General features: G+C 39.7%; 1 protein-coding gene across 4 annotated transcripts in view; it reads right to left on the bottom strand.

Moving 5' to 3' along the window:
- The window catches only part of cnih3 (cornichon family AMPA receptor auxiliary protein 3), a 134,137-nt gene that overhangs the window by 85,763 nt on the left and 21,699 nt on the right, over positions 1–26,675 (bottom strand). For all 4 annotated transcript variants that reach the window (XM_026194025.1, XM_026194022.1, XM_026194021.1 and 1 more), the window contains exon 2: positions 15,662–15,730. In XM_026194025.1, coding sequence (XP_026049810.1) covers positions 15,662–15,730 — 69 coding nt within the window. The remainder of the gene's footprint in view (positions 1–15,661; positions 15,731–26,675) is intronic.

Raw genomic sequence — 26,675 nt, 5'->3', positions numbered from 1 at the left:
AAAGTCCCCCGTCACAATAAGCGCAGCGTCCCGGTGTTGTGTCTGGTGCTGTGTGAGTGCCTCATGCAGCTCGCATAAGGCGGTGACCGTGTCCGCTTGTGGTGGAATATAAACGGCACTTATAATGACCGATGTAAATTCCCGAGGTAGATAAAAAGAACGACACATGATGGACAGTAGTTCCATATTTGGTGTGCAGGAGCGTGTGAGAGGAACAACGTCCCGTGTCCTGTCCATGCGGTGAACCGAGAAGAACTTGGCCGGCTGGATGGCGTGGTCCGGCACCGCTGGGTTCAGCCATGTCTCGGTGAAGCAGAGGAGATTGCAGTCCTGAATGTCTCTCTGGAACTTTACCCTGGCCCTGAGGTCGTCAAGCTTGTTCTCCAGTGACTGGACGTTGGCGAGCAGGATGCCAGGCAGAGGTGTGCGGTGTGCACGAGCTCTCAGCCTGTTCCTGACGCCGGCTCGCTTCCCTCTAGGCCGCTGCCGCTTCCCTTTGTTCTCCCTCAAGATCTCACTCGGCCAGCTCGGATCCGGAGTTAAAAACTTCTAATTGTGAGTACATTGTATACCAATAGAAACAAGAGTGTCACTGTCATACCTAATGGTGATGATTTTGCCGATTTAGAAACGCTGAAAACTAACTTAAAAAACAAAGACAAAGAAAAAGTGGTCGGAGCAGTCGTGACAGCAGCTGACCTCACCGGCACCATCTTTCATTCAGAAGAGTGAAATCACTGTAGCTAGATTTGTTGGTAATTTACCAGGTTCAGTGCTATTTTATGTATTAATCCAGTTTCCCATTTCATTAAGCAAGTCACTCTGACATGAGCTCCATATACTTAAAATATGCCAGTGATATCTCATATGTATCAACATCATATCAACATGTAAAAAAATTCTGTGTTATGAGATATTTGACGTAACTATTGCTGTCCAGTGCCAGGACTTAGCTACCTTCTTGACACTAAAACTTTGGCAATGCCCTAGTCTGTAATTGGTTTCATACTAGGGCTGTTCGATATAAGGATATATATCGGATGACGATATAAAAAAGTCTATCGTTTCATTTTACGCTATCGTTTGTTTCATGGTGTCGCAAAATAAACTGTTTACGGCAATATTTTTTCATCGTTTTGATGGTCACTGTAGTGGCTATATTAATTTCTTAAAGTTCTCTCTTTCTCTTATATTTTATATAACCACACTACGGATTTTTTATGCGTTGTCGTTAGCAATAATGACGGTAAAACCATCGTGTGTCCGGTTGTTTATTTTCCACATAAACCTTTCACAATAAAGCTCAAGATCCTGTTGAAAAATAAACCTTAGACTCAAACGTTAGAACAGGCTTTTCCCCGCAGCACGCTTTGTAATAAATACTCACATACTCAATTCCTACAACTGATGAGGATGTAAAATGAATATTTGATTATTATTTTTAAGAAGTACAGACTGCAACAGAGGTTCCTTCAGGAAAATAATTAATTTATGTCTGCGCTGTAAATAATGAAACCAGAGGTTCCTGGGTTGGAGGCTGCAAACAGCTCTGAGGTAACACCACTGCAAGAACAGCGAGAGATGAGAGTGTAGGACATAAATAAAACATGGTGGGAAAATGAAGGTGGCCATTGTATCTCTTTATAGCATTTAGGTGTTAAGAACCTCATTCCCAAGATTAATGGGACTTTACCTCTATAGATAGATGCTGTTTATACTCATAATTATTTGACTACTCCTTGAAAAACTCTCCACAATCTGCTCATCAATTTAATTCAATTCAATTTCAATCAATTTTATTTACAGCGCCAAATCACAACAACAGTTGCCTCAAGGCGCTTTATAAGGTAGACCCTACAATAATACATACAGAGAAAAACCCATCAATCATACAACACTCTATGAGCAAGCACTTTGGCAACAGTGGGAAGGAGAAACTCCCTTTTAAAAGGAAGAAACCTCTGGCAGAACCAGGCTCAGGGAGGGGTGGTCATCTGCTGCGACTGGTTGGGGTGAGAATTTAACATCCATCTGATTCTGGAAATTAAAAGATCAACAATTCTGGAGTGGCTGCAGCTGAGGAGATCCACTGATTGGAAGGTTGGTGGTTTGATCCCCACATATCCTTGGGCAAGATACTAACCCCAAGTTGCTCTCCGATGCATCCATCAGATTATGAATATGTGTGAATGTTAGATAGAAAGTACTTAGAAAAAGCATGGATGAATGAAACAAGTTGTATAAAGCACTTCAAGTGCTGAAGTGCTTTATAAGAATCAGTCCATTTAACGTGTCTAGGTCTTTGTCATTATCTTGCTGAAATACGCAAGCCTTTCCCCAAAAAGATCTGCATGGGAGCATATTGCTCTAAAAACTGTATATGCCTTTCAGCATTGATGTGCCCTCCAGATGTGCAAGCTGGCAGTTCTATTGGCACTAATGCATCCCCATAACATCAGTGATGGAGGCTTTTGAACTGAACACTGCTAACAAACTGATTGCTCTCCCTCATAGTTTGGAGGAAAATCCTTGTATTTGAAAACGAATTTTACATTTTGATTCTTGTGAACCACAGAAATGTTTGCACTTTGCCTCAAACCCGTTTAAATGAGCTTTGGCACAGAGAAGATGGTGATGTTTCTGGATCATGTTCACCAATAGGTTTTTCTTTGCTTGATGGAACTTTAACACATACTTGTCGATGGCATGGTAAATGACTTTGGAAGTGATCCTGAGTCCATGCAGTGATTTCCATGACAGAATCATTCCTATCAATAATGCAGTGCTGGGTGAGGACATGAAGTAGGGATGCACCGATACCACTTTTTTGGAAACGAGTACGAGTACTTGCATTTCAGTACTCGCCGATACTGATTACTTAATAAAAACATGATTTAAATTTGCAGGTAACAGCTTTAGTCCTATAATTTAACAACAAATAAACAAACAAGGCACCAGTTTGGAATTAAGAACATTTATTTAAAATGAAAAGCATTTTCTATGCAACATATTACAGAATAAATAATTATAAAAAAAACAAAATTTAATTTTAAATTTGTTTGTCTGTTTCTCTGTTTAGAAGTCTCACTAGCACAGTCACAGCTGGGATGACATCAGAGGCTAGTGCGTCGTAGCTGCTCACTTTTTTAGTTAGTTCCTCAAAGGGGGCGAGGATGGCAACAGTCGTCTCCATAAGAGCCCATTGGTGAGCGGTGAGATAGTCAGGGGCTGTATCCCAATTCAGGGTCTGCAGCCTTAAAGGCCACATTTCAAGGCCGATTACGTCACCGCGACGCGACGAAGGCTGTCCCAATTCGAAGGCTGCTCGAAATGCGGCCCTCAAATGCGTCCTTCATTTCCCTGAATTTTAAGAACGTGGCGGTGTAGACTTCGTGACCCAACATATCCCAGAATGCATAGCACGGCGGTGGGTGTGGATAATTTTGCTGAAAAAAACGGTGGACAGGGTCGCCCGAAGAGTAAACTTTAAGTAAGTACTGAATATTATGTCACTTATTTATGTGCAAATGTTTAATAACGAAGAACATTAAAACATTACTGTTGGCCACATGTCGGCAAAGTTATGTGACATTAATGACGTTTGTACAAACTTGGTTTTAAAGCCTTTACTTTAAAATATACGCCGTTCAATAGCTGACCTTAATCTTACAGAGAATGATCAAAGCTCATGTAGAAACAAACAAACAAATGAACAAATGATTCATTTCTGTCAAATAAAGCTGTATGAAACGTTTCCAGCTGTTAATATCATGGTTGCTAGGCAACCTGGGCAGCGCAACGGAGGCTAGACCGTCCCATTTCACAAGCCTCGCACTTCCGGCCTTAGCGGTCTTTAAGTACGCGGCTCTTGAGGATCGTTGAGGCTGCGTACTTTAAGGCTGCAGACCCTGAATTGGGATACAGCCAGGGAGTTCGTGCACTCGCTTTTGCTCAATGAGGGACTGGAGTATGTAATACGTGCTGTTCCAGCGCATCTGTACATCCTGCTGCAGTCTCTTTATTGGCTGGTTGAGCTGTCCCTGAATGTCCTCAAGGCGGGAGTAGGCTAAGGTGGAATGTTTAAAATGCCCAACTATTTTCCGTCCCACTGCTATCGCATCAGCTATGCTCCTCTGTGCTAAAAAGCGTGGGCAAATAAGCGTGGGTAAACTCTTTGTACTCGTTGTTGTGTTGGGATTTTAGGTGCTTGATTAAATTGCTTGTGTTAAATGCGCTACCTTTAGAGCCTCCTCTGGACAATTTCGCTGAGCACAATTTGCAGTCCGCCTTTGTTTTCGCGTCTTCGTTCACTTTGAAATAATTCCACACAGCTGATATGTCTCGCCTCGCTTTCTCCCCGCTCTGAGCTGCAGCCGGGGCGGGCACTCAGGGCCTGTGATTAACCCCTTACATGCCGCTCAAACATAGACAGGTCTCAGACCATGGTATCGGTCCTCGGTATCGGGGGACTTTTAACGAGTACGAGTACTTTAGAAAATGTGGTATTGATACCAGATACCGGTATCGGTATCAGTGCATCCCTAACATGAAGATTACAGTCATCCAATAGTGATTTTCAGCCATGTCCCTTTCAGGCTCTTAACATCCATGAGATCAACAGTAACGAGGTGAGGGTTAGGGCTGAGTTTGTTTTAACCTTACATGACTCCATGTCAATGCCAAGATATTCAGAGTGTTCATATTTTTACATTCAGGAATATTATTCTGAAATTCATCCACAATTTGTAGTGTTAGTTTACTGCAGATTGATGAAACTTGTAATGAAACTTTCCATCTATACTTCTGAGAAATGCTGAGATGCTAAGAAATGAATAAAGTTGTGTCTAAGAATCTAGATTACTCACTGATGCTTATCAAATAAACGCCAGGACTTTAGACCCTCCTGGACAACGAGGGTCTGAGGGATCTTCCAGGAATGATGACACTATATTCCGGAGGACTGGTTGGTGATAATTTGATACCTGCTGATCTCTAATCTTGAACGTAACCGGCTCTCAAATACATCTGCACTACAACTTACCTTTCCATAATACTGAAAATGCCGTAAGTTGCCTGGATGAGACAAAATCCCAGTTGATTGCAAATTCCACTGGTGGACGTTAACAGGTTAATGGTGGTTAGGAAATCGCTTCTAGATACAGTATCACCACCGTCTATGGTAGTAGTGTGTTATCTTCCAGATACAGGCAAAAGCATGGAGGAATCTACTTTTTAAAGGATTTAAAGGAAACTTTAAATATAAATTACATTTTATATAGAGATATAGAGATTATAGAAAATTAATTTAGAAATTTAAAATATAAGATAAAGATGTTTTAGCTGAGGGAACTTTAACTCTGAGGATATGCTGAAAAGTTCTTGGTAAGAATTTATATTAACAGACAATTTGAACTCTCCCTCTGTCCTCTGATGTGACCTCAATCACTAGACTTAGAGACAGTTGCACATAGTCCTATCTTCCTGACATAAACAAGCCACAGCAGCCATGACGGACTCTGTCTGATAGCTAATTATCTCCACTGCTAATGTCCGGAACTGAGCATCTCATCAGGGACCAGTCCAATTCACTTCTGCACCGTCTCCCCTTGCCTTCATCTCCTGCCGGGTGTGAAAGACAAATATATTCTGCTATTATATGTTCAGTAATGTGTGTTTGTGGGTGTATGTGTGCACCCCCCACCCCCCCACAACTGTCTACTCATTTGCAAGCAATTAGGCTGATGCCTCTTTGAAATGTTACTTTGGTTGACAAGCAAGCGAGCAGCATGGAAGTATAAACAGGAAATGAAAAAGAAGGGGAGAGTGGGTTGGAGAGGGATAGATGGAGTGGGGAAATTAAAGTTACCTTCATTTTAAGAGGCAGAGCAGTTTAAGGTCACCGGCAGTGTTGGGACTAACGCGTTATTAAGTAACGCGTTACAGTAACTACGTTATTATTGTGGTAACGAGTACGGTAACTAGTTATTATGCCAAAATCAGGAACGCGTTAGTCGTTACTGGGATTTAGATAGGCTCGTTACTCGTTACTTCATGTGGTGGCTATCGCGGAGGTTCCACAGATTCAGTAACATTAGCAAGTGGTGGAGGCCAGCAGGTGGATGAAGGAAAGGGAACGCAGAAGGAAAAGAGACCAGAGGCGGCCGCCGGTCCAAGTGTGAACTGAACTTCGGGTAAGAAGTTATGACCTGCAGTCTATCTGGGTCAGATATAAACCAAGTTTAGGTGGAGTTTATTTTCGTTATTCTGACTTTTTCCGTACTGCGTACTAGCTAGCATGACGGAGTTTCTATACAGCTGGGTGGGTGCTATGAAGTTAATGATGTTGAACTTTATTTTGTTCATAAGTTATTAGAGTTGCCAACCGTCCCGTCTGGTATTCAGAGAAAATATTACGCGTTTCTTATTGAGGTGAAAAGGAACAGTTTGTCCCGTAATTCAGCTACAATGAAAAAGGCACAAAGCTGGAGTTATTCTGTGTCTTTGCTGCACAGCTGCCTCTTCTTCTTTCATTCTCCCCCTCCCTCTCCCGTTTCTACTTCAATCATGAAAACTGATCAATGATCAGCTGATCGGCTTTTCTCTGTTGTTTATTTATCGCCCACTTTGCGCCGAAAGAGGAAACCAGCGGATGTCGCGCTAAACAACAGCAGCACGTTTAAGCTTGATCAGCTGTTGTTAGAATTTATTTAATATTAATTTCTAGTATCAGCTGATGTTTGCTGGAGCCACAGCTGCAAAAAAGCTGCTGGTCATGATATGGGTTTGTACAGTGGGGCAAAAAAGTATTTAGTCAGCCATCGATTATGGAAGTTCCCCCACTTAAAATGATGACAGAGGTCAGTAATTTGCACCAGAGGTACACTTCAACTGTGAGAGACAGAATGTGAAAAAAAAAAAATCCATGAATTCACATGGTAGGATTTGTAAAGAATTTATTCGTAAATCAGGGTGGAAAATAAGTATTTGGTCACCTCAAACAAGGAAAATCTCTGGCTCTCACAGACCTGTAACGTCTTCTGTAAGAAGCTTTTCTGTCCCCCACTCGTTACCTGTATGAATGGCACCTGTTTGAACTCATCATCTGTATAAAAGACACCTGTCCACAGCCTCAAACAGTCAGACTCCAAACGCCGCCATGGCCAAGACCAAAGAGCTTTCGAAGGACACCAGGAAAAGTATTGTAGACCTGCACCAGACTGGGAAGAGTGAATCTACAATAGGCAAGCAGCTTGGTGTGAAAAAAATCAACTGTGGGAGCAATTATCAGAAAATGGAAGACATACAAGACCACTGATAATCTCCCTCGATCTGGGGCTCCACGCAAGATCTCATCCCGTGGGGTCAAAATGATCATGAGAACGGTGAGCAAAGATCCCAGAACCACACGGGGGGACCTGGTGAATGACCTGCAGAGAGCTGGGACCAAAGTAACAAAGGTCACCATCAGTAACACACTACAACGGCAGGGAATCAAATCCCGCAGTGCCAGACGTGTTCCGCTGCTGAAGCCAGTGCATGTCCAGGCCCGTCTGAAGTTTGCCAGAGAGCACATGGATGATACAGCAGAGGATTGGGAGAATGTCATGTGGTCAGATGAAACCAAAGTAGAACTTTTTGGTATAAACTCAACTCGTCGTGTTTGGAGGAAGAAGAATACTGAGTTGCATCCCAAGAACACCATACCTACTGTGAAGCATGGGGGTGGAAACATCATGCTATGGGGCTGTTTTTCTGCCAAGGGGACAGGACGACTGATGCGTGTTAAGGACAGAATGAATGGGGCCATGTATCGTGAGATTTTGAGCCAAAACCTCCTTCCATCAGTGAGAACTTTGAAGATGAAACGAGGCTGGGTCTTCCAACATGACAATGATCCAAAACACACCGCCCGGGCAACAAAGGAGTGGCTCCGTAAGAAGCATTTGAAAGTCCTGGAGTGGCCTAGCCAGTCTCCAGACCTCAACCCCATAGAAAATCTGTGGCGGGAGTTGAAAGTCCGTGTTGCTCGGCGACAGCCCCAAAACATCACTGCTCTCGAGAAGATCTGCATGGAGGACTGGGCCAAAATACCAGCTACTGTGTGTGCAAACCTGGTAAAGACCTATAGTAAACGTTTGACCTCTGTTATTGCCAACAAAGGTTATGTTACAAAGTATTGAGTTGTATTTTTGTTATTGACCAAATACTTATTTTCCACCCTGATTTACGAATAAATTCTTTACAAATCCTACCATGTGGATTCATGGATTTTTTTTTCACATTCTGTCTCTCACAGTTGAAGTGTACCTCTGGTGCAAATTACTGACCTCTGTCATCATTTTAAGTGGGGGAACTTGCACAATCGGTGGCTGACTAAATACTTTTTTGCCCCACTGTACATCTGATGAGAGGGAAACATGACGATGAAACCAGGAGATGTCCTTACTGAATCATCAGAGCTGAACAGGTGATGGAGAAACAGGTTTACCTTTTAGCTGACATGAATGAGTTGAAGGGAAGTTATGAACTGTTTCTGAGAGACAAATAACCCCAGGATCCTTTTTTAGGTAGCTGACAGCTGGTAACTGTGCAGGTGCGGATCTAGCAAAGTTTTGCCAGGGGGGCCAGGTAGGGCATTAACAGGGAGAGGTGGGCACAAAGAAATACTTTTCTTTCTTATTCTCATTTAAAATGTCTAGCTTTTAAAAAAGAATTATCTGAATCTTACAACAAACGATTGATAGATTAATGCATATATACCATCAGAACAGTGTGCATCACTGTCACAACAGTGTTTGTTTTTATTCAAAGGCTTTATGATTTTTCCTATAATGGTGGGCCAGTCTCTAGTCAAAATGTCCGGGACGATTTTGTTGTCCCAGTCCAGCCCTGTATGCAGCTCATCTGTTGTTACCTACATCTTCCTATTCAGAAGGCAGAATTTCCGAGTTCTGAGTACAATCGAAAGCACCACGACTGCAGTTTTTGTGTTGGATGTAAAAGGCGCACGTGACACTGTGACGTAGGCTAGAATCATGGCAGCAGTCAATGGCGGTCCAGGCGTGGGATTTCTCTTGTGGAAATATGCACATTATCTTTTCCTTTCTATTGGTAGGTGGCACAGTGCACTTGTGGCATGTAAGCAAGCTAGAAGACTGGCAATCTGGCTGGATATCCAGTTACGGAAGCAACACATTAATAAGAGAATTCTGAGTAAAACCAAAGTTACTTTCCCTAGTAACTAGTTACTTTGAAAGTAACGAGTAACTTGAAGTAACTGAGTTACTTTTGAGAGACGTAACTAGTAATGTAACTAAGTTACTATTTTAAAGTAACTTACCCAACACTGGTCACCAGTGACCTGTTTAGCATAAGGGTCCTAGTTACATCACAGCTACCCATTTATATGTATTATTCACCTATTTTTCATACTTAAAGGGAACATCTTCTAGTTTCTAACCATGACTTTACCACACCCTAAAATGGTTTTCTTGTAGCCTGAAGGATGTTAAAAGGACCTGCCTAGCGTACACTTAATAAACTGATGAAGTTTGTTCATAATGTTTAAATTCTGCCTGTCACTAGGTGTCTAAAGGTGACAGGCAACGGAGAGAAAGTGTTGGATGGCTTGCGGTAGCATTTAAAGAAGTCTGAAGAGGCTATAGAAGCTGCCATCAGTTTTGCCTGCATGCTTGGTGTGATGCTGACGCTGAGCAAAAAATGAATATTGGAAACACTCAAAAGCCACAAAATCCCAGTTTCTCTTTTTGTCATCTTTCTTCTCACTTATCACTCTGATGTCAACTCAGACAATTTTATCAGTGCCACTGGCTACAGGTTATTCCCTTTATAATAGTGGATGGGAATATGGTGGCACAAGGAGCCTCACTATAGTCAGTCATATAGGCATCAGAGGCCACAGGGAGGAAATTCCACTTAAGGCAACAATGTAATGAATAGTAAACTGTGTTTTCCTCACAGGACATCTGTGTTTGTGTGCATCAGTGTGCGCACCACTGAAATGTGTGAACTCCTAACAGTAATTGCAAAGCAAGCTGTTTTTTAGGATTGTGTAGAACAGAGTATGTTCTTGTGTGATAATATGTACTCCAGTGAACATTAAATCTTTACAATGTAGTGTTCTGCTCTGGCATTCATGTGGATGTTGCTTTGACTCTGAATACCCATCGAAGCATTGCCTGCAAGAGGTTTTTTATCATGCCAAAAAACTTGCAACTTGCGCATTCAGGTTTGTTGTTGGGACTGTACAATAAAGCAACATCTGAAAATACCCATATTAATTGACACCGCTGTAGGCCCACATTAACTTGATCCTTACTTGAAAATGCTTTCTCACATGGAGTTCTTGCACAATGCAGTAAAAGATTTAAAAGATCTCTATTTGACCTATTTGATCTCTATTTAAAATAGTTTGTTACTCTCTAAAAAAAAAAAAAAAGCCCTCCACAAAGCCAGGACATCTTACTATTTGTCACTGACTCCAGGGTTGTTCCTGTTTTCCTTGACCAAAGATCTGTTGAGCCAATTATTTCTTTGATCTGAACTAGTATTCCAAAAATGTTAATTCTGTTCATCTGGACATAACGTTTTCAGTGGAGAAACTTTTCATCGCTCATACAAGTGACTTCTTCAGTCTCAGCTGTCTGCAGGTCAGCTAATTCAATAAAATCCTAATTCTGGTCTTCCATTTTCACAAGCTATCCTGATTGAAAAACAGCCATAAAATGATAAAAACACACATACAAATTCTGGAAAAAAAAACTTTAGAAACCCTCCAGTAAAAAACAGTCCATATGTTTTATGGGTAAAAGACATTCCTCCATGTGATGTGACATTTTTCATAAATTTATTCCTCCAAGTTTCCCAGATTGCTACTCCATATTTGAGTGTGTGTGTGTGTGTGTGTGTGTGTGTGTGTGTGTGTGTGTGTGTGTGTGTGTGTGTGTGTGTGTGTGTGTGTGTGGCAGTTAGAGGGGAAACAACAAGAGAGCAACTTTTACATAAAGTTTACTGTGCAGCAGGGATGGATAGACAGTGATGCCGAAAGATAGCACCTGACCATGTGTCTGCATGAAGAATGTGCCCAGTGTGAGGTTCCTCCCTCAGGGAGCAGGCTGACAGCAACTGCTAATTAGACTTGCTGGTTTCAAGCAAGAAAGATGGAGACAGATAGAGCGGACGGAGGAAAAGAAAACTGAGAGATATTATGCAAAAGTTAGGGAGAGGCAGATCACATGGACAGTTTCAGTAAGAGGCCGTGTGTGTGTTAGAGAGATGGAGGGAAAAGTGTGGCTGTTCAGAATGAAACCATCAAACTGCCAGAAAGGTAAATGAGAGAATGTTTTCCTATTGTATACCAAAAACCAAGATGTGTGCAAAATATGTAGGAAATTTGGTATTCTTAGTCCTTTTAATGAAAAAAACAAAACATTTATGTGTACTGTGTAAGTTATTCAGTAAAATTTGTATTGTGTCTTATTGTAATTTCAACCTTTCAGTTAAGGCTTACATGGCCTAGTTAAATTTATTAGTGTGCACACTCACACTATATCCTTGTGGGGACATCTCATTGATATAATGCTTTCCCTAACTCTAACCTAACCATAACCTAACTGATACTTTGACACTCAAACAACATTTTGAGTCTCAAAAATGCCTTCAAACTTGTGGGGACTGGGATCTTAGTCACCCATAACGGCTGTTGGTCCCCACAAGTATCGTAAACCTCCAATTTTTGGTCCCCAGAAAGAAATTAATACACACACTACACACACAGAAAGAAAGAAAAAGAAAGCACCAGATGTCATACAGTGGCTCTTTAACACACTTTATCCTGAAAAGAGTTGAATACCCACTTTGCAACCCACTTCCACTCATCCCCTCCTTTTATGCAGTTCCTGACTTAATCAATTAAATGTAATTTTGAGAGAGTTGCTTTATTTTCTTACAATCTGTTCTGAGGTTTTCCCGTTCCCCCAAAATTTCTAAGATTTTCAAGGCCCCTGGGAACCCAGCAGAAAACTAAAACATCAAGTTGAACTCATCGTAAAAACTTTTACGAGTAGCCAGAACTTTAACAATGCCTTTAATGAATGTGTATTTTGGAAAGAAATCATGCAATTCAAGGCCACATTTTCATGTTAATATTGACTGCAGTGATGCGTTTCATGTAAGGAGGAGGAGAATGGGGGAGGGATGGGTTAAGGAAATGTGGGAGAGTGAGAGAAGAAAGGAAAATGGAAGAGAAAATTAGATGGAACCTTTTGTACCCATTCCCTCGCTGGTTTCTTTGATACGTTCAGCATTGCATAATGATATGCAAATATGACAAAATATGAAAGTGGTACTGAGCGGGGAAATCTGGTCTAATGCACTGTTTTCAGAGTTTTGAAAATGCCTTTCAATCTGAAGAGTCCTTTTCATTTGCCTCTTACGAAATCCTCATTCAGCCATTTCTCCCCTTTTCTGTCTACCAGCTTCCATCTCAAACTCTTTCACCCAGTTTGCAATTTTTTTCGGAAGTCTTGCTCTTTCTGCAACTTTTTCTCCCTGCTTCTGACACCCATCCCCAAGCATGTACGTATAGAAGTCAATAGTCCTAAGAAGCTATACAGTCCAGAGCTTTTAAGTCAATGTCACCTTCAGGCTCACTGCTGGTGCTATAGCAGTGTGCATTATTAAGAGCCAACTGTAAAAGCTCAGAATACTCTGGGGAGAGGGGTTTAGAGCCCTGGAACTGATCCTGAAACAATTTCACCGAGAGTAGGTTTCCCACGCTAACCAACCCTGAAGAACATCTTTCTCTGCAACGTCTCCTGATTGCTTTTGGGAGTGGTAACACTGAATAATTTTATGTTTGGGAGGAAGAAGAAAGAGAAGGGAATGAATTAGATTAAAAAAAGAAATTTATACAAACCAACCAATCGTAAAGCTTCTGCTGGGCGCTGAGTTCCTAAAACTCTTACCCATATAACTAAATCCGAAAGGGCTATGTTTTGAATATATGTTGCCCTACATGAGATTTTATTCCTGCCTATAATTTTCTGCATATATGTGGATGTAAAAAATGATCCCCTTTAATCACAGCATTGCAGTAACAAAATTCAAACGCGGCACATTTGTAGAAGAATGAAAGCCATAAAGGTTAACATAGATGTCTTGTCTGCACACGTCAGTCTCAAGTCAGGAAGTGTATGACCTTTGTGATCTTTAATCTTGGGATTGGACCAACTTCAAGCTCTTTTTGTGTGTGTTAGTCCAAAAGTCCAAAACAGTTAATGTTTACAGTCAAATCAATTAGTTTCAAACATTGTCAGGGATTGGCTTGCAGCTTCGTATCTTTGTGTCTCCTCGGTTCTCATGAGGGAAGAACCAGTCTGAAATGTGGAGAGCACATCACACTCAAAAAGCAAGATTTCTATCAGTAACAGTAAAAGTCTCATCTATTCAGTTCAGTTTTAAATTAAAGCTATCAGTAGTTTGGAGATATTTTGCGATTGCTGTAACAGTAAGTTCTGGCATGTAGTTTTCCATATTTAATTTGCTAAAATGCCACATGGTGCCCAAGTGAGCTGATGCAATTAAAAGACTAAGCTGAACTTCTCTGGCATCTTCTTTTACACTACAATATCTTTGGTAACACTTCTTGGGATCATGTGTTTAAACACCACTCTGCATTTAGTCACTAGTAATTCTTGTCTTTTCCTGTCTTCCTCCCCTAACCGCCAGCCCATTGTGATGGCTGTCCCTCCCTGAGTCTGGTCATGCCGGAGGTTTCTTCCTGTCAAAAGGGAGTTTTTTTCTTCCCACTGTCACCAAGTGGGTTTTACCTCTGTTATTGTTGGGTCTTTACCTTAAAATACAAACTACCTTGAGGCAAATACTGGGACTATTGATACTGGTGCTATATAAATAAAATTGAATTGAATATTTTCTGCTCTTCTTTAACATAATAAGTTGTTGTCATCTCGTCTGATCTTTACCCGTTTAACTTCTGCTCAAAAACTAAGGTGGATCTGCAGTAATAATAAAACTGAGGGCAGGAAAAAAGAGATTCGCACAAATAAGAGCCATGCACATTAAAGACTTTCACGGTCAGCTGAAACGAAGAAAGTGCAAATTTTTCACGTTATTTATTGTGGTTCTGTTCTCTATTGTTTTTATTTTAAATGTAAATTGTGTACATTTATATATTTTGTGTATTAACTTTTTTCTATTATTATGAGCCTCTATTCATAATTTTTACACAAGACTCTACTGTAGTCTTTTGTAAAAGCATTAATGTGACAACAATAATTTATTATTGTAAGACTTTTTCTGAGTTAAAAGATTGCCTTTGTTATTTTTATGGAAACGTTAGCAGAGTGTACTAATGCGCCATAATGCCAGCACGTTAAACTGCTATCAGAGCACCAAAAAAGCCTCTTTGAAATAAATAGTATCACAAAAATCATTTTTAGAATCTCAACCAACAGATCTGAACTTTACTTGTAAAGTGTAGAAAATGGTTGTCAATGTTTTGCATCTTTGGAAGGTTGAAGTTAAGCTGCTTGTGGAAAACTCTGATAAATGATGCTGCCCTGCTGAAAGGGCTTCCAGATCAGAACTGCCGATGACACAATTTAATGATGTCTCTGCATGCTTTAAAAAAAAAAAAAAAAAAAAAAAAAAAAATCACATATTCAGCTGAAATGTACATCATATTTCTAAATGATTCAGCAGGAACTTTAATCTATTAAGCTGTGATAGTATCTCCCACAACTTACAAAAGTCCTGCAGTAAAGAAAGAAAATATTTTTGAACAAAAACCAAAAAGTTACACTCAAATAAATTTCTGCCTCAAATGCTGACTTGACTGATTTTGTTACATAAAAAAACTCCACAAATTTGTTACATAAGTGCAAAGTCATTACATTTAGTGGAATATGGTCAAGTGAAATTTACTTGCATTTATTTTCCTTCATGATTAAAAATAAACCCTTGATTATATATATTTCAGTTGCTTTTTACTCTGAATTATTGCTTCATGTTAGTGGAAGGTGAAGAATCATTTGAAATCAGTTGAAAGCTTAGGTAATGATGTCACAAGCTATATAGTTTGATTAGCATCCCTCTTATAATTGTGAGTCAGCAAATATTGCCATAGACATGTGTCTAGCAATGAGCTTGTATTAAACATCTAGGGTTGAGGATTTAGAGTTGACAGTTTAGAAATGGCTTGCATTGTTAAAATCATCATTGGCGGGCCACATTTACCTATGTTTGTGGCTTGTCACTTCGATTTTATTTATAACCATATTCAAGGTTGTTTTTTTGTAAAAGATGAGTCATTCATACTTAACACTTGGGCCTGCAGTCTTATAATAGGAGTCTGCTTGTCAGCCAGGAAGTGAGAAGAGGACGGCATACAAAACTAGAATGTTGCCAACTGCTTGATTTGAAATTAATGGAAAGAGAAACAGAGAAGAAACAGTCAAAATATACTGGGAAAGACTGAGAACCACTTCTTGCAATGTTTTTGCATTATACGGGACTTTCCATTTTTTCTCATAACGCAACACACAGACAGTAAGATAATCATGAAAAGAAATCTGTAAAAGAAGGGTGTATGAATAAAAATGAACAGGGAAAGCAGACCTACCGCATGGAGTGGGTTGCCCTGATCGATTGGCACCTTGAAATCTGCCTGAAGCTCATCAAAAGCTGTTATCTAACACAAAGAGAGGGAAAGAAATGATCACTGTATAACAAGTAAGATAGAGGGACTGTAAAGAGCAACATTTCTCACTTTGAAAGAACATCATTATTTCACAGAAACAGCCTGCAGTGTAGATTTATGTACCGAGCTGAGCTGCAGAGTGCCAATGTTATTAGACTGTCTTTGCTTTATGCTAAATAAGTAAAATTAATCATAACCATAATCATAATCCATAATCATAACCATATAAATCATAAGTACTTTCCAAATACAATGAAAAAAAAATGTAAAGAAAAGTGTATGAGTTCAAAGATTTACATCTCTTTAGTCTGCTTCACCATAAAGCACTATTGCTTTTCAGACAGATAGAGCGAGGTAGAGAGATTCATATCTTCAGCAACCAAGGACTATACAAGTACATTTCCACCAAAAATACTTTGAACTTTCAGTCCTGAACCTTGTTTCTCACGCACACAGACAGAGGACCTGAAAATGTCTTCAGCTCACTGGATGACTGCATTTCCACGTGGTCTAAAACCTCACAGATTAGGCAAATTAGTCCACTTATGTTTAAAATCCATCTGAATTATGTAAGGACAACATGTCTGCAGTTTGATGTTTCATTTGCTGAACAAACTAGTCAACTTGCTGCAATGCCAGAAAAGCATTTGACATGGAGATTATATTCTGTACTTTAAAACCTCATCTCTCTCCAAGTTGCTTTTACTAAGAGCCATTATTGATCCATCCATCCATCCATCCATGAGTAGTAGCTCAGTGTCTTTCCCTCTGACAAACAGTTTGATTACATTCTCACACTGTGGGAGAGATTATTCGCTAAGTGTCCAAGATCAACAATTTTGATCCACTTCAAAGAAAGTTGTACTAATGTCAGCTAACAGCACCTAACAGAGGCTAACATCAACTAACAGATACTAACTGGACCTAACAAATGGTAACTGCCGCTACCAGGAAAAACATAGAAGTGAGCTACACTAACTTATCAACCCGTATCAGACCCTTTCACCAAAATTTACAGCCTCCTCCAGAGTTAATAGACATGGACACATATTGACAGTTGAGGTAAACAGCAGACTGACAGTCTAAACTCACAACAGAGTTATTTGTCCTACAGCAGCCACCGTACACAGCAAATTCAAAAGTGTTAAATGTTTTGGTGTTAATAGTCTTCTTGCAAAAGTATAGTTAATTTTACTCTAAGCAGAGTCACATTCTTTTAATGTAACTCTGAGGTGTAAAATGATAGTAGTTAAAATCGAGTGTTAAAAATGAGTGTCTCTGTCAAATCTGGAGGTGTTACAATGGAAACATTAACTCTTGACCTCTTAACTCTGAACTCCTAGAGGGGCTATGACACCAATAGAGTAAATTCACAGACTCCGCCCCCAGCACGGCTCCAATCGAAGCTGAAGTGAAGCCGTTTCAGAACATTTTGCTCTACATATTTGAGTTGTTTGCCATGCTTGGTAAGTCATTTTTTCAAAGATTGTTTCAATTATTATTATGAGCTTTTACTTCTGTGGCTCTTTGGAGTTGAGACAAAGCTGTGTGAAAGGCATTAGCCATGTTGCTCGGTGATAGCATAACATTCTGTTTTAGCTAGCTGAAAGGTATTGTTTGCGGGCAAATACCACAGCCTTGAGAAAAAGCTTGCATGTGAATTTTCAGTCAAACTTTTGGTCAAATACACCTAAAACAATGTGTAGAATGTGAAATGTTGGTATAATGGTGCTACTTGAAGCCTGAAACCGATCGCCCAAAAAAAAACAAAAAACAAAAAAAAACACACGAGCAAACAGCAGTAGCAGACGTCCTGACTGGGTTCTACGTTAGCATAGATCCCTCCAGAGTTTTGTGCACACGGTTTAGGTAAAAATCAAAAAGGTTGAGGTTTTACATTTAGTTCAGTATTACCTGTTGCCTGTGTCCTTGTCTTTTGGGAAAATACTTTACACAAGTAATGGCTCAAAGAGGATTCCTTTTTTTTTTTTTTTTTTTTTTTTTTTTTTTTTTACTGTGCTGCAATTGATTACTGGATTATTTGTGCCATTAATTAGTGTCAACTAATTTTTATTCAATCTCCGCACAGGATATGCTTGTGAAGATGGAATATGGGGGAGAGCAGAAGTGCGTTGAAGTTCCACAAAGGGATGAATGAAGGACATGCATATTGTATTGAAGAAATAAGTGATGAGAATGCTGTTATTTGCATTTACCATGTCAGACCTTTTGATAAACAAAATTCTAATGAAAGTGAGAACATGTATACTGTTACATCTTTCAGAAAATGTTTTGAAATTGTGGTGCACAGTTCAGAATAAATGTTTTTCAAAAACCATTGCATCTTTTTAGTAAATGTTTATTTCCAAAAGAAATTTCTAGAAGTTCAGAACAGTAAAATTCCCGCTTTTTAGAATGAATTAGAAGATAACTCTTACGTAGTTAAACTAAAATACTCTTTGAGAGTTAATATATAAACTCTTAACACCAAGTGTTAAATTATCAACTCCAGACAGATTTGGTGTTTAACACTAAATCAGAGTTAATTTAACTCTTTTTGGAGAGTTGGTACGTTAACACTCTCTGGTGTGGACCCGTATAGACACTTTAATAGTGTTGAAATCAAATCCAACAGTGTTAATTTGGACATGCTGGATTTGCTGTGTAGCAATGATTATGCAATTGAATTGGGAGGGTAAGAAAACAGAGCTCAGGTGACTGCAATCTGAAATCTACTGACATCAAGTGGTGAGATTTTACACACTGTAATGAAATATAAAACATTTTGTATGGGTTTGGAGTATTACATCATCTGCCATTTGAAAACGACACTTCAACTTCATCATCATTCACACAATCTGCCATAATTAATCAGATCTACCCACAAGTGACATCAAGCCATTCACCCACCACTGCACTGTAGGACTTAGTTTAGTTCTTAGTGATAACAATGCTATTGATGAATAGCAGTAAAAAACGATGCAACAGTTCAATTGGTGTTTTGTGTTGCAGTGGAAGCAATTGCACTACAAAGACAGATGCCACTGCTTGACTAGCTGGGCCTCATGAGGCAATGAGAGAGCTAAAGTGACAGTGCTGGAAAAGATTAGTGTATTTCTCAGTGTATCCATGAGATACTCTGTGTCTCCAGTGCGTGTATATCATGGGAGAGCTGTGAGTTGTGAGAACACCAACAGCACACATATCAGTGTGTGCGTGCCACGTTTAGATATTTTTGTGAGGACCAAAACTTGGAATGCTACTACTGGGGACCAACAGTGCCTTATGGGGACAAAATGCTCGTCCTCAAGAGTTTGAAAGAATTTTGGAGACTGAAAATGTGGTTTTAGTGTAAGTTAGTTTATGGTTAGGTTTAGGCTAAGAGTTAGGGTTAGGTATTCAAGTTTGATGAGTTAGCCGTTAAGGAAAGCATTATGTTAAGTACAGGGTGGGCCATTTATATGGATACACCGTAATAAAATGGGAATGGTTGGTGATATTAAAGGCCTATTTGTGGCACATTAGTATATGTGATGGGGCACACTCCTCAAGATGGGTGGTGACCATGGTGGCCATTTAGAAGTCGGCCATCTTGGATACAACTTTTGTTTTTTCACTAAGAAGAGGGCCATCTGACACATCAAACTTACTGGTAGTGTCACAAGAAAAACAATGTTGTGCTTGGTTTCAACGTAACCTTATTCTTTCATGAGTTATTTACAAGTTTCTCTTTTTTCACAGCCATTGACACGTCGAAGAGTTTAACATGTGAGGAGCCGATCGAAATTGTGTTGATATCTGGTGAACGCAGTAACCAGGTCATTGCAGTAGATTTCAATGCAAGACACCCTACGAGACCACCCATCTCCCCTGCTACAGTTAGCAAACTGCTTGCTAAATTTCGGGAAACTGGTTCAGTGTTGGATTTGCCAAAATGTGGACGCAAGAAAACTGTCACTAATGAAGAAACATCAGTGGCTGTCCTAGCTTTATTCAGCAAGAGCCCACAGCATAGCACTCGCCACATGTCACTGGAGAGGGGCATTAGTCGAACATCCCTTCGGCGGATATTAGCTACTCACAAATTGCACCCTTACAAACTCCAGCTACTGCAGAATCTCAATGAGGATGACCCAGATCGGCGCACAGAATTTGCAGAATGGGCAAAACAAAAATTGGAACAGGACCCTCAGTTCACGCAGAAGATTTTGTTCAGTGATGAGACAAACTTTTATGTGAATGGCAAAGTTAACAAACAAAACCACCGCTATTGGTCTGACACTAACCCACATTGGATGGATCCCTCCAAGACTGTTAGAACAACAAAAGTGCTGTTTGGTGTGGTATATGGGGTACGATAGTGGGTCCATTCTCAAGGCTCAACCTCAAGGCCACTGGATATTTGAAATTGCTACATGATGATGTGTTTCCCTCTTTATGCACTGAAGCTGGCACGTTCCCTGAGTTTTTCCAGCAAGATGGTGCACCACCATATTATGGGTGCCCAGTCCGAGCATTCCTAGATGAACAGTTGGATTTGTCGTCGTGGGCCAGTTGAATGGCCCCCAAGGTCTCCCAATCTGACCCCCTTAGACTTTTATCTTTGGAGTCATCTGAAGGCAATTGTCTATGGTGTGAAGATACGAGATGTGCAGCACCTGAAACTACAGATACTGGATGCCTGTGCTGGCATTTCTGTGGTCAGAAACTTGTAAATAACTCATGAAAGAATAAAGTTACGTTGAAACCAAGCACACCATTGTTTTTCTTGTGACATTAGCAATAAGTTTGATGTGTCAGATGGCCCTCTTCCTATTGAAAAAACAAAAGTTGTATCCAAGATGGCCGACTTCTAAATGGCCACCATGGTCACCACCCATCTAGTGGAATGTGCCCCGTCACATATACTAATCTGCCACAAACAGGACTTTAATATCACCAACCATTCCCATTTTATTACGGTGTATCCATATAAATGGCCCACCCTGTAGATATGGTCACTAAGATATGAAAACAAGTGTGTGTGTGTGTGTGTGTGTGTGTGTGTGTGTGTGTGTGTGCAGAGTCAGTAAAATTGGATTTCTGTGTGTGTAGTATAAAAATACTATCAATGCATTATATGTTATATGAGCAAGAGACCAATGAAGCAGTTTCATATGTGTTTGCACATGTGAATGTGTGTACGGGGAATTAACAGTGATGACAGAGGTTCACACCAATCTTAGTTATTTCCCTGGGCTCTCCCACACACTGAAAGGCAGTGCTTTACATGTTATTTCCCAGTGGATCCTAACAGTGTTTGTGGCTCATTGCCTTGGTCTGTTACAGCACGTTAGCTTCCCCCAGGCTGTTCCTCATGGAGGACACACACACACACACACACACACACACACACACACACACACACACACACACACACACACACACACATCAATCCAAGCACAGTATGTACTCTTCCACAGAGACTACACATCATGCAGCAGAAAATTATCACCTATGCATTTTTATGAGCACGATATGAGAAGAAACACTCGATGTTCTGAGTGCATGTCATCCTTAGATGATAATTCACAGAATAAAAACCCGGTAGATGCACCAGAAATCAGAGGGTTGTATGCAAAATATAATTTAACGCCTCTTATTCAGGAAGGGGTTGAATTGAAAGCAATATAGCAAACAGACTGTTATATAGTGCTTTTCTATTCTTACCGAGTGCTCAAAACACTTGTACACAACAAGCCATAGCCACCCATTCACATTCATATTAATAAAGTGCTTATCATTGCCTCCATTATCAGATGTGCCTTGCACTCTCCTTTTTGAATCCTCTGGAGATGTGTCCAACCAGTGTCCTATCATATGTCCAAATTGCCTGGAATCGATGGTTCAATGGTTTTCAAACACCGGCACAGGCCAGATTTAAAAAAACAAACAAAAAAAAAAACATTTCAATGGAGAGCAAATGAGGTTCTGGTGCAGCAAATCATTTCACAACAAATTTCAGAGATGTTGATCACTATGTTGAATAATCACTTGGTTTTATGTATTTAGTTTAAAAAAGAAACTATATGAAACCAAACGTTTCAAGGCGACCTCAACCACACTACAAAGAGAACTTACTTTGGTAGCTTGTATCTATGATATAAATCTTTCAGTTTTAACCTGCAGGTACAGTCAAATATAACTTAGACTGAGCTGTAAATCTGGAGTTTCACCTCTTGTACTCCTTCAGCGAATCCTACGTTTACCACGTTAGAAGGTTTTGTGTGCTGGTTTAAGAGGAGAAAATAGCTCCTGGCTGGGTCATTCAAGGTAAACAGTTTGGGCATTTGAGAAGAAGCAATTTATGAAAACTTCAACATCTGAAGAAAGGATAGCACTGTCATTTGCTGAAGCAAACCTGGATAGAACAACTTGCCCTGAGGCAAAGAAGCCTGAGGCATGGGTTTGGAGCAAGACAGCAGAAGAACCCTTGTGAAGTGGCAACTTTCAAAGAAAGCTTAAATTGCTTGGACTTTGTTTACTGAGTACCTTCTCCTGAAGCAACTCAGGGGCAAAAAGGGCTTTGAGTGAGGCAAAAGATCAGAGCAAGAACCCAAACCAAAGCTCTGTTTGCTTGGATTACAGATACCAAAACCAGTACGGCTGCTTTGGTTTCTTCTCATAACAAACTTATTTTAGCAGTAAAGCCAAATTTTGTTAGTCATATAGCAAAACTGTCATTGATAAAAGGGGCGATTGTGGCTGAAGAGTTGGGTGTTCGCTTTGTAATTGGAAGGTTGCCGGTTCTGTGAGAGCCAGAGATTTTCCTTGTTCGAGGTGACCAAATACTTATTTTCCACCCTGATTTACGAATAAATTCTTTACAAATCCTACCATGTGGATTCATGGATTTTTTTTCACATTCTGTCTCTCACAGTTGAAGTGTACCTCTGGTGCAAATTACTGACCTCTGTCATCATTTTAAGTGGGAGAACTTGCACAATCGGTGGCTGACTAAATACTTTTTTGCCCCACTGTAGTTCTGTTAGTCGACTAGAATTATCACTAGTGATACGAACTAATAAGAATTTATCGATTCCATTATCGATATAATGCATTGATTTGATTCATTATCAATTCTCTTATCGATTCTCATTGGCTCCACTTTGAAGACACCACTGTTGCTAAGTAGCATGTCAAAGATATGACATTCATGCTAATTATTTGCATGCTGTGGTCAAATCTTTGTGCATGTCGGGGGTATTTCCTCTCTTTGTAGGCATCAGTGCTGGGGTCGTCACTCAAAACAAATAGTGATTACACATATTATACGGAACACTTTTCTTAGAAGTAGTACAGCAGTGGAAGTGCAAGTGGAACTGATAAGCGGGATCGATACGCAAGCAGACTTTGCTGGAATTTAAAACTCAATAATAATACCCAGGGAAATACTCAATACTGAATCCAATGCTACATGGAAAATTTTAACCCTATCCTGCAAAAGAAGTAATGGTGAAGAAATCATATCTCAAAAGAATTAACTGTTTACTTGTTAATTTAACTCGTTTTCAACTAAATTTCCCTAAATATGACTTAGCTTTTAAAAAAAAAAGATTAATGTCAAGTCTGGAGGTTTTAATTTGTTTTACAAATTATTTAGATAGTTTCATTACAGATTGTGCAGGGTACAACAGATTTCAGAACCTAACAAAAAACAAAAGGGTACAACAAACAACACAATACCTCACACATCTATACGATTAATGGAAAAGTAAAGAATAAACTTTGGGTTAAGTTGGTATAAGTTATACTAAAATAAAGAAGTTCTAAAAGAACACTGTAAAATTGAAACCGTTACTGCCTGCATTTTAAAACTGACCTTGTTGATGGCTACAACAAAATAAGAACCACATTTTATTAAATAGTTGTACAAAGACGTTCCATCCATGACTCTTTCAGCTCTGCAATAATTATTCACAGTTTACCCAACTATACTTTTCATCTCCTAGTTGCTAAGTTATTGATACCAGATGGCTAATATGGCTTTCGGGTAATTGCTTGTAGTGCATGCTGGATAGGTCAACATTTATGATAACTGTTTCAGTAGCTTTACTGACCTCTGAAATTTCGCCTAAACTGTTATGAATGCTAAGTACTTTAGCTGTTAGAGAGAGGAAGATCAGTGGGCCTTGCTTTCTTCATCGCATTGCTGTGTAAAGTTATCAGCAAGAGGAGGCAAACAGGGCACTGTTGCTATCAATACCATAGCAAATGATTATCTTAATTTAGTATTGTTGATTTTTACTATTAATTAATATCTGAGTATCAATTTTGCTGACAACCCATACAGTGCACATCCTGTTTTTTCTTCTTCTCACTGCTGAACTTTCAATAAAGTTATCATGCATCCAAAGTTCAGTCATGCGGTCATTTATGTTCGATTAACAATTGTTATGAAAGTTTAGTTTAGTAACTGTCCAAAAAAAGTTACCGGAAGGATATCAATATGGCTGCTAACTAACAGGACGTGCTTCTAGAAGACTTTGGTAGGAGCCATCACTTTGAATTTAAAGTTATGATGTACTTTAATAGCAGTAGCAGTAGTTTAGTAGCAGGCTTGCTACATCATGTAACACTGTGCATTTTAGAAAATAGTTGCTAAATCTGCAAAGAGGAATAAACCTCAGAACCAGCACAGGTCAGGTGACCACACCCTGTCCACAGAGAAAATAAATTAAAAATGTCTTAATAGAACCTATTAAGTGACTTATTAAGCTCATTAAGTTAGCTATTTTGTGCGACTGCCCTGATGCACCAAAACATAGGGCTTTCCCCACCTGCAGAATAACACTTTAGGTACTTTGAACTCTCAGTGTGTTACAGTTTCTACCACTTGAGCCAGTGGGCCGGTATCTGAACTGAACACCTTGGCATGGCAAGACAGCTGGAAAAGTCAGTTTTGTTGATGCCCTGTGGCCTCATATTTGCACTCGACCACACCTTACTTTGAAGAGATCAAATGAAATTGAGTTTTTCCTTTTTAACCATTTCTACCAGCGTGTTGTTATTTATGCACAGTTCACTTGTCAGGACTTTCTACAAGGTGCCAAAAGCAAACGAACTGCACGTGTGATAGTTATGAAACATATATTGTATCCATTTGTTTACATTAAACCACATGTGTGGCCACACTATTTGAATAGTTCAAGGAATCTGACGTAATTGCAGGCTCATTGAAATTGTAATAATAATATCTTTTTGCCACTCGCAGGGTTCATATTACCATGGCAACACTGATTCCAACAACACTTGCTTTCTTGGCCTTACAGGCTGTTATTGAGCCACTACTGCAAAGGTTTTTTATTGTGTCACACCCATAAAGCAGAGGCCACCAAAGAAGCATATACCTGAGAGGCAGGTTTACTAAACAAATTGTACCATGCCATTCAATACAGGGCTGCAAATCCTTTTGAAAATTACATGTCAGTACACAACATTAAAAAACTTGTGTCTAAAATTGACCTATTATGCTTTTTCTATGTGTTCTGTATTGTTGTATTGTTCTGTATTGATGAATCTGTATAGGGTTACAAAAGTCATAGTGATAAGGTTTAGGTTGCACATTGGCCAACAACACCTTAGTACCTCAATTTCCTTTTCTGTGCTCCATGAAACAAGAAAACTTCTGAGTGTGAGGCCAGCACACTCACGCTAGCATAATTTCTGGTTGTCGTTTTCCTCAAAATCAATGCTGCTACTACCGTAATACTATAAAGACTAAAAAAAACCTACTAAAACCTAAAACAAAAAAGCAAAACAGAAGCAAAAAACTTAAAAACTCATTATCAATACAACTAATTTTTGTAGGCTACGTACATCATACCACCACTTCAGACTTTCCAAACTGATGTCCAAACTTCACTCCTTTCGCCCTTTTATGCTCATATTATATATGAGCTAGGTCCGCGTTTATGCAAGCTCTCCCTGTGAGATTACTTTCAGGCTTTTCCATTTTATTTTTTTAATATCATTTTACAACCCCTTACACGCACATGGGCAAAATTGTTGGTTAAATTCTTTTCTATGAGCTCTGATCTAAATCTGACTATAACATGAAACATGTAGTCTGGAGAAAGCACCTTTTAAACCTGAAACAGCTAGAGCAGTTTACTCATAAGGAGTAGGCCAGGAAATCTGACGACATGTGCAGAAGTCACACTGACAGACAGCAAAAGAAATATTAAGTTAAGGGTACTATAATTTTAATTCTATTGAACCACAATTCAAAAGCAATGTCTGATTTTCATTAGCTAACTTTTAGCAGTTATTTCAGTGACCATTGTGGATTTTTCTTTCTTTAACGTAAGAGTACCAATACAGGTATGAGGTAAGCTCAGCAGTATGGGTAGTGTTGGCCTCAGCTGTCCAATACAGTGGGGCAAAAAAGTATTTAGTCAGCCACCGATTGTGCAAGTTCCCCCACTTAAAATGATGACAGAGGTCAGTAATTTGCACCAGAGGTACACTTCAACTGTGAGAGACAGAATGTGAAAAAAAAATCCATGAATTCACATGGTAGGATTTGTAAAGAATTTATTCGTAAATCAGGGTGGAAAATAAGTATTTGGTCACCTCAAACAAGGAAAATCTCTGGCTCTCACAGACCTGTAACGTCTTCTGTAAGAAGCTTTTCTGTCCCCCACCTGTATGAATGGCACCTGTTTGAACTCATCATCTGTATAAAAGACACCTGTCCACAGCCTCAAACAGTCAGACTCCAAATTCCGCCATGGCCAAGGCCAAAGAGCTTGGGGCTCCACGCAAGATCTCATCCCGTGGGGTCAAAATGATCATGAGAACGGTGAGCAAAGATCCCAGAACCACACGGGGGGACCTGGTGAATGACCTGCAGAGAGCTGGGACCAAAGTAACAAAGGTCACCATCAGTAACACA

This window comes from Astatotilapia calliptera, chromosome 15, assembly GCF_900246225.1.
Source record: "Astatotilapia calliptera chromosome 15, fAstCal1.2, whole genome shotgun sequence".
Lineage (NCBI taxonomy): Eukaryota > Metazoa > Chordata > Actinopteri > Cichliformes > Cichlidae > Astatotilapia > Astatotilapia calliptera.
Note: the sequence above shows the minus strand (reverse complement) of the source record. Positions and strands in the feature narration are given on the sequence as shown.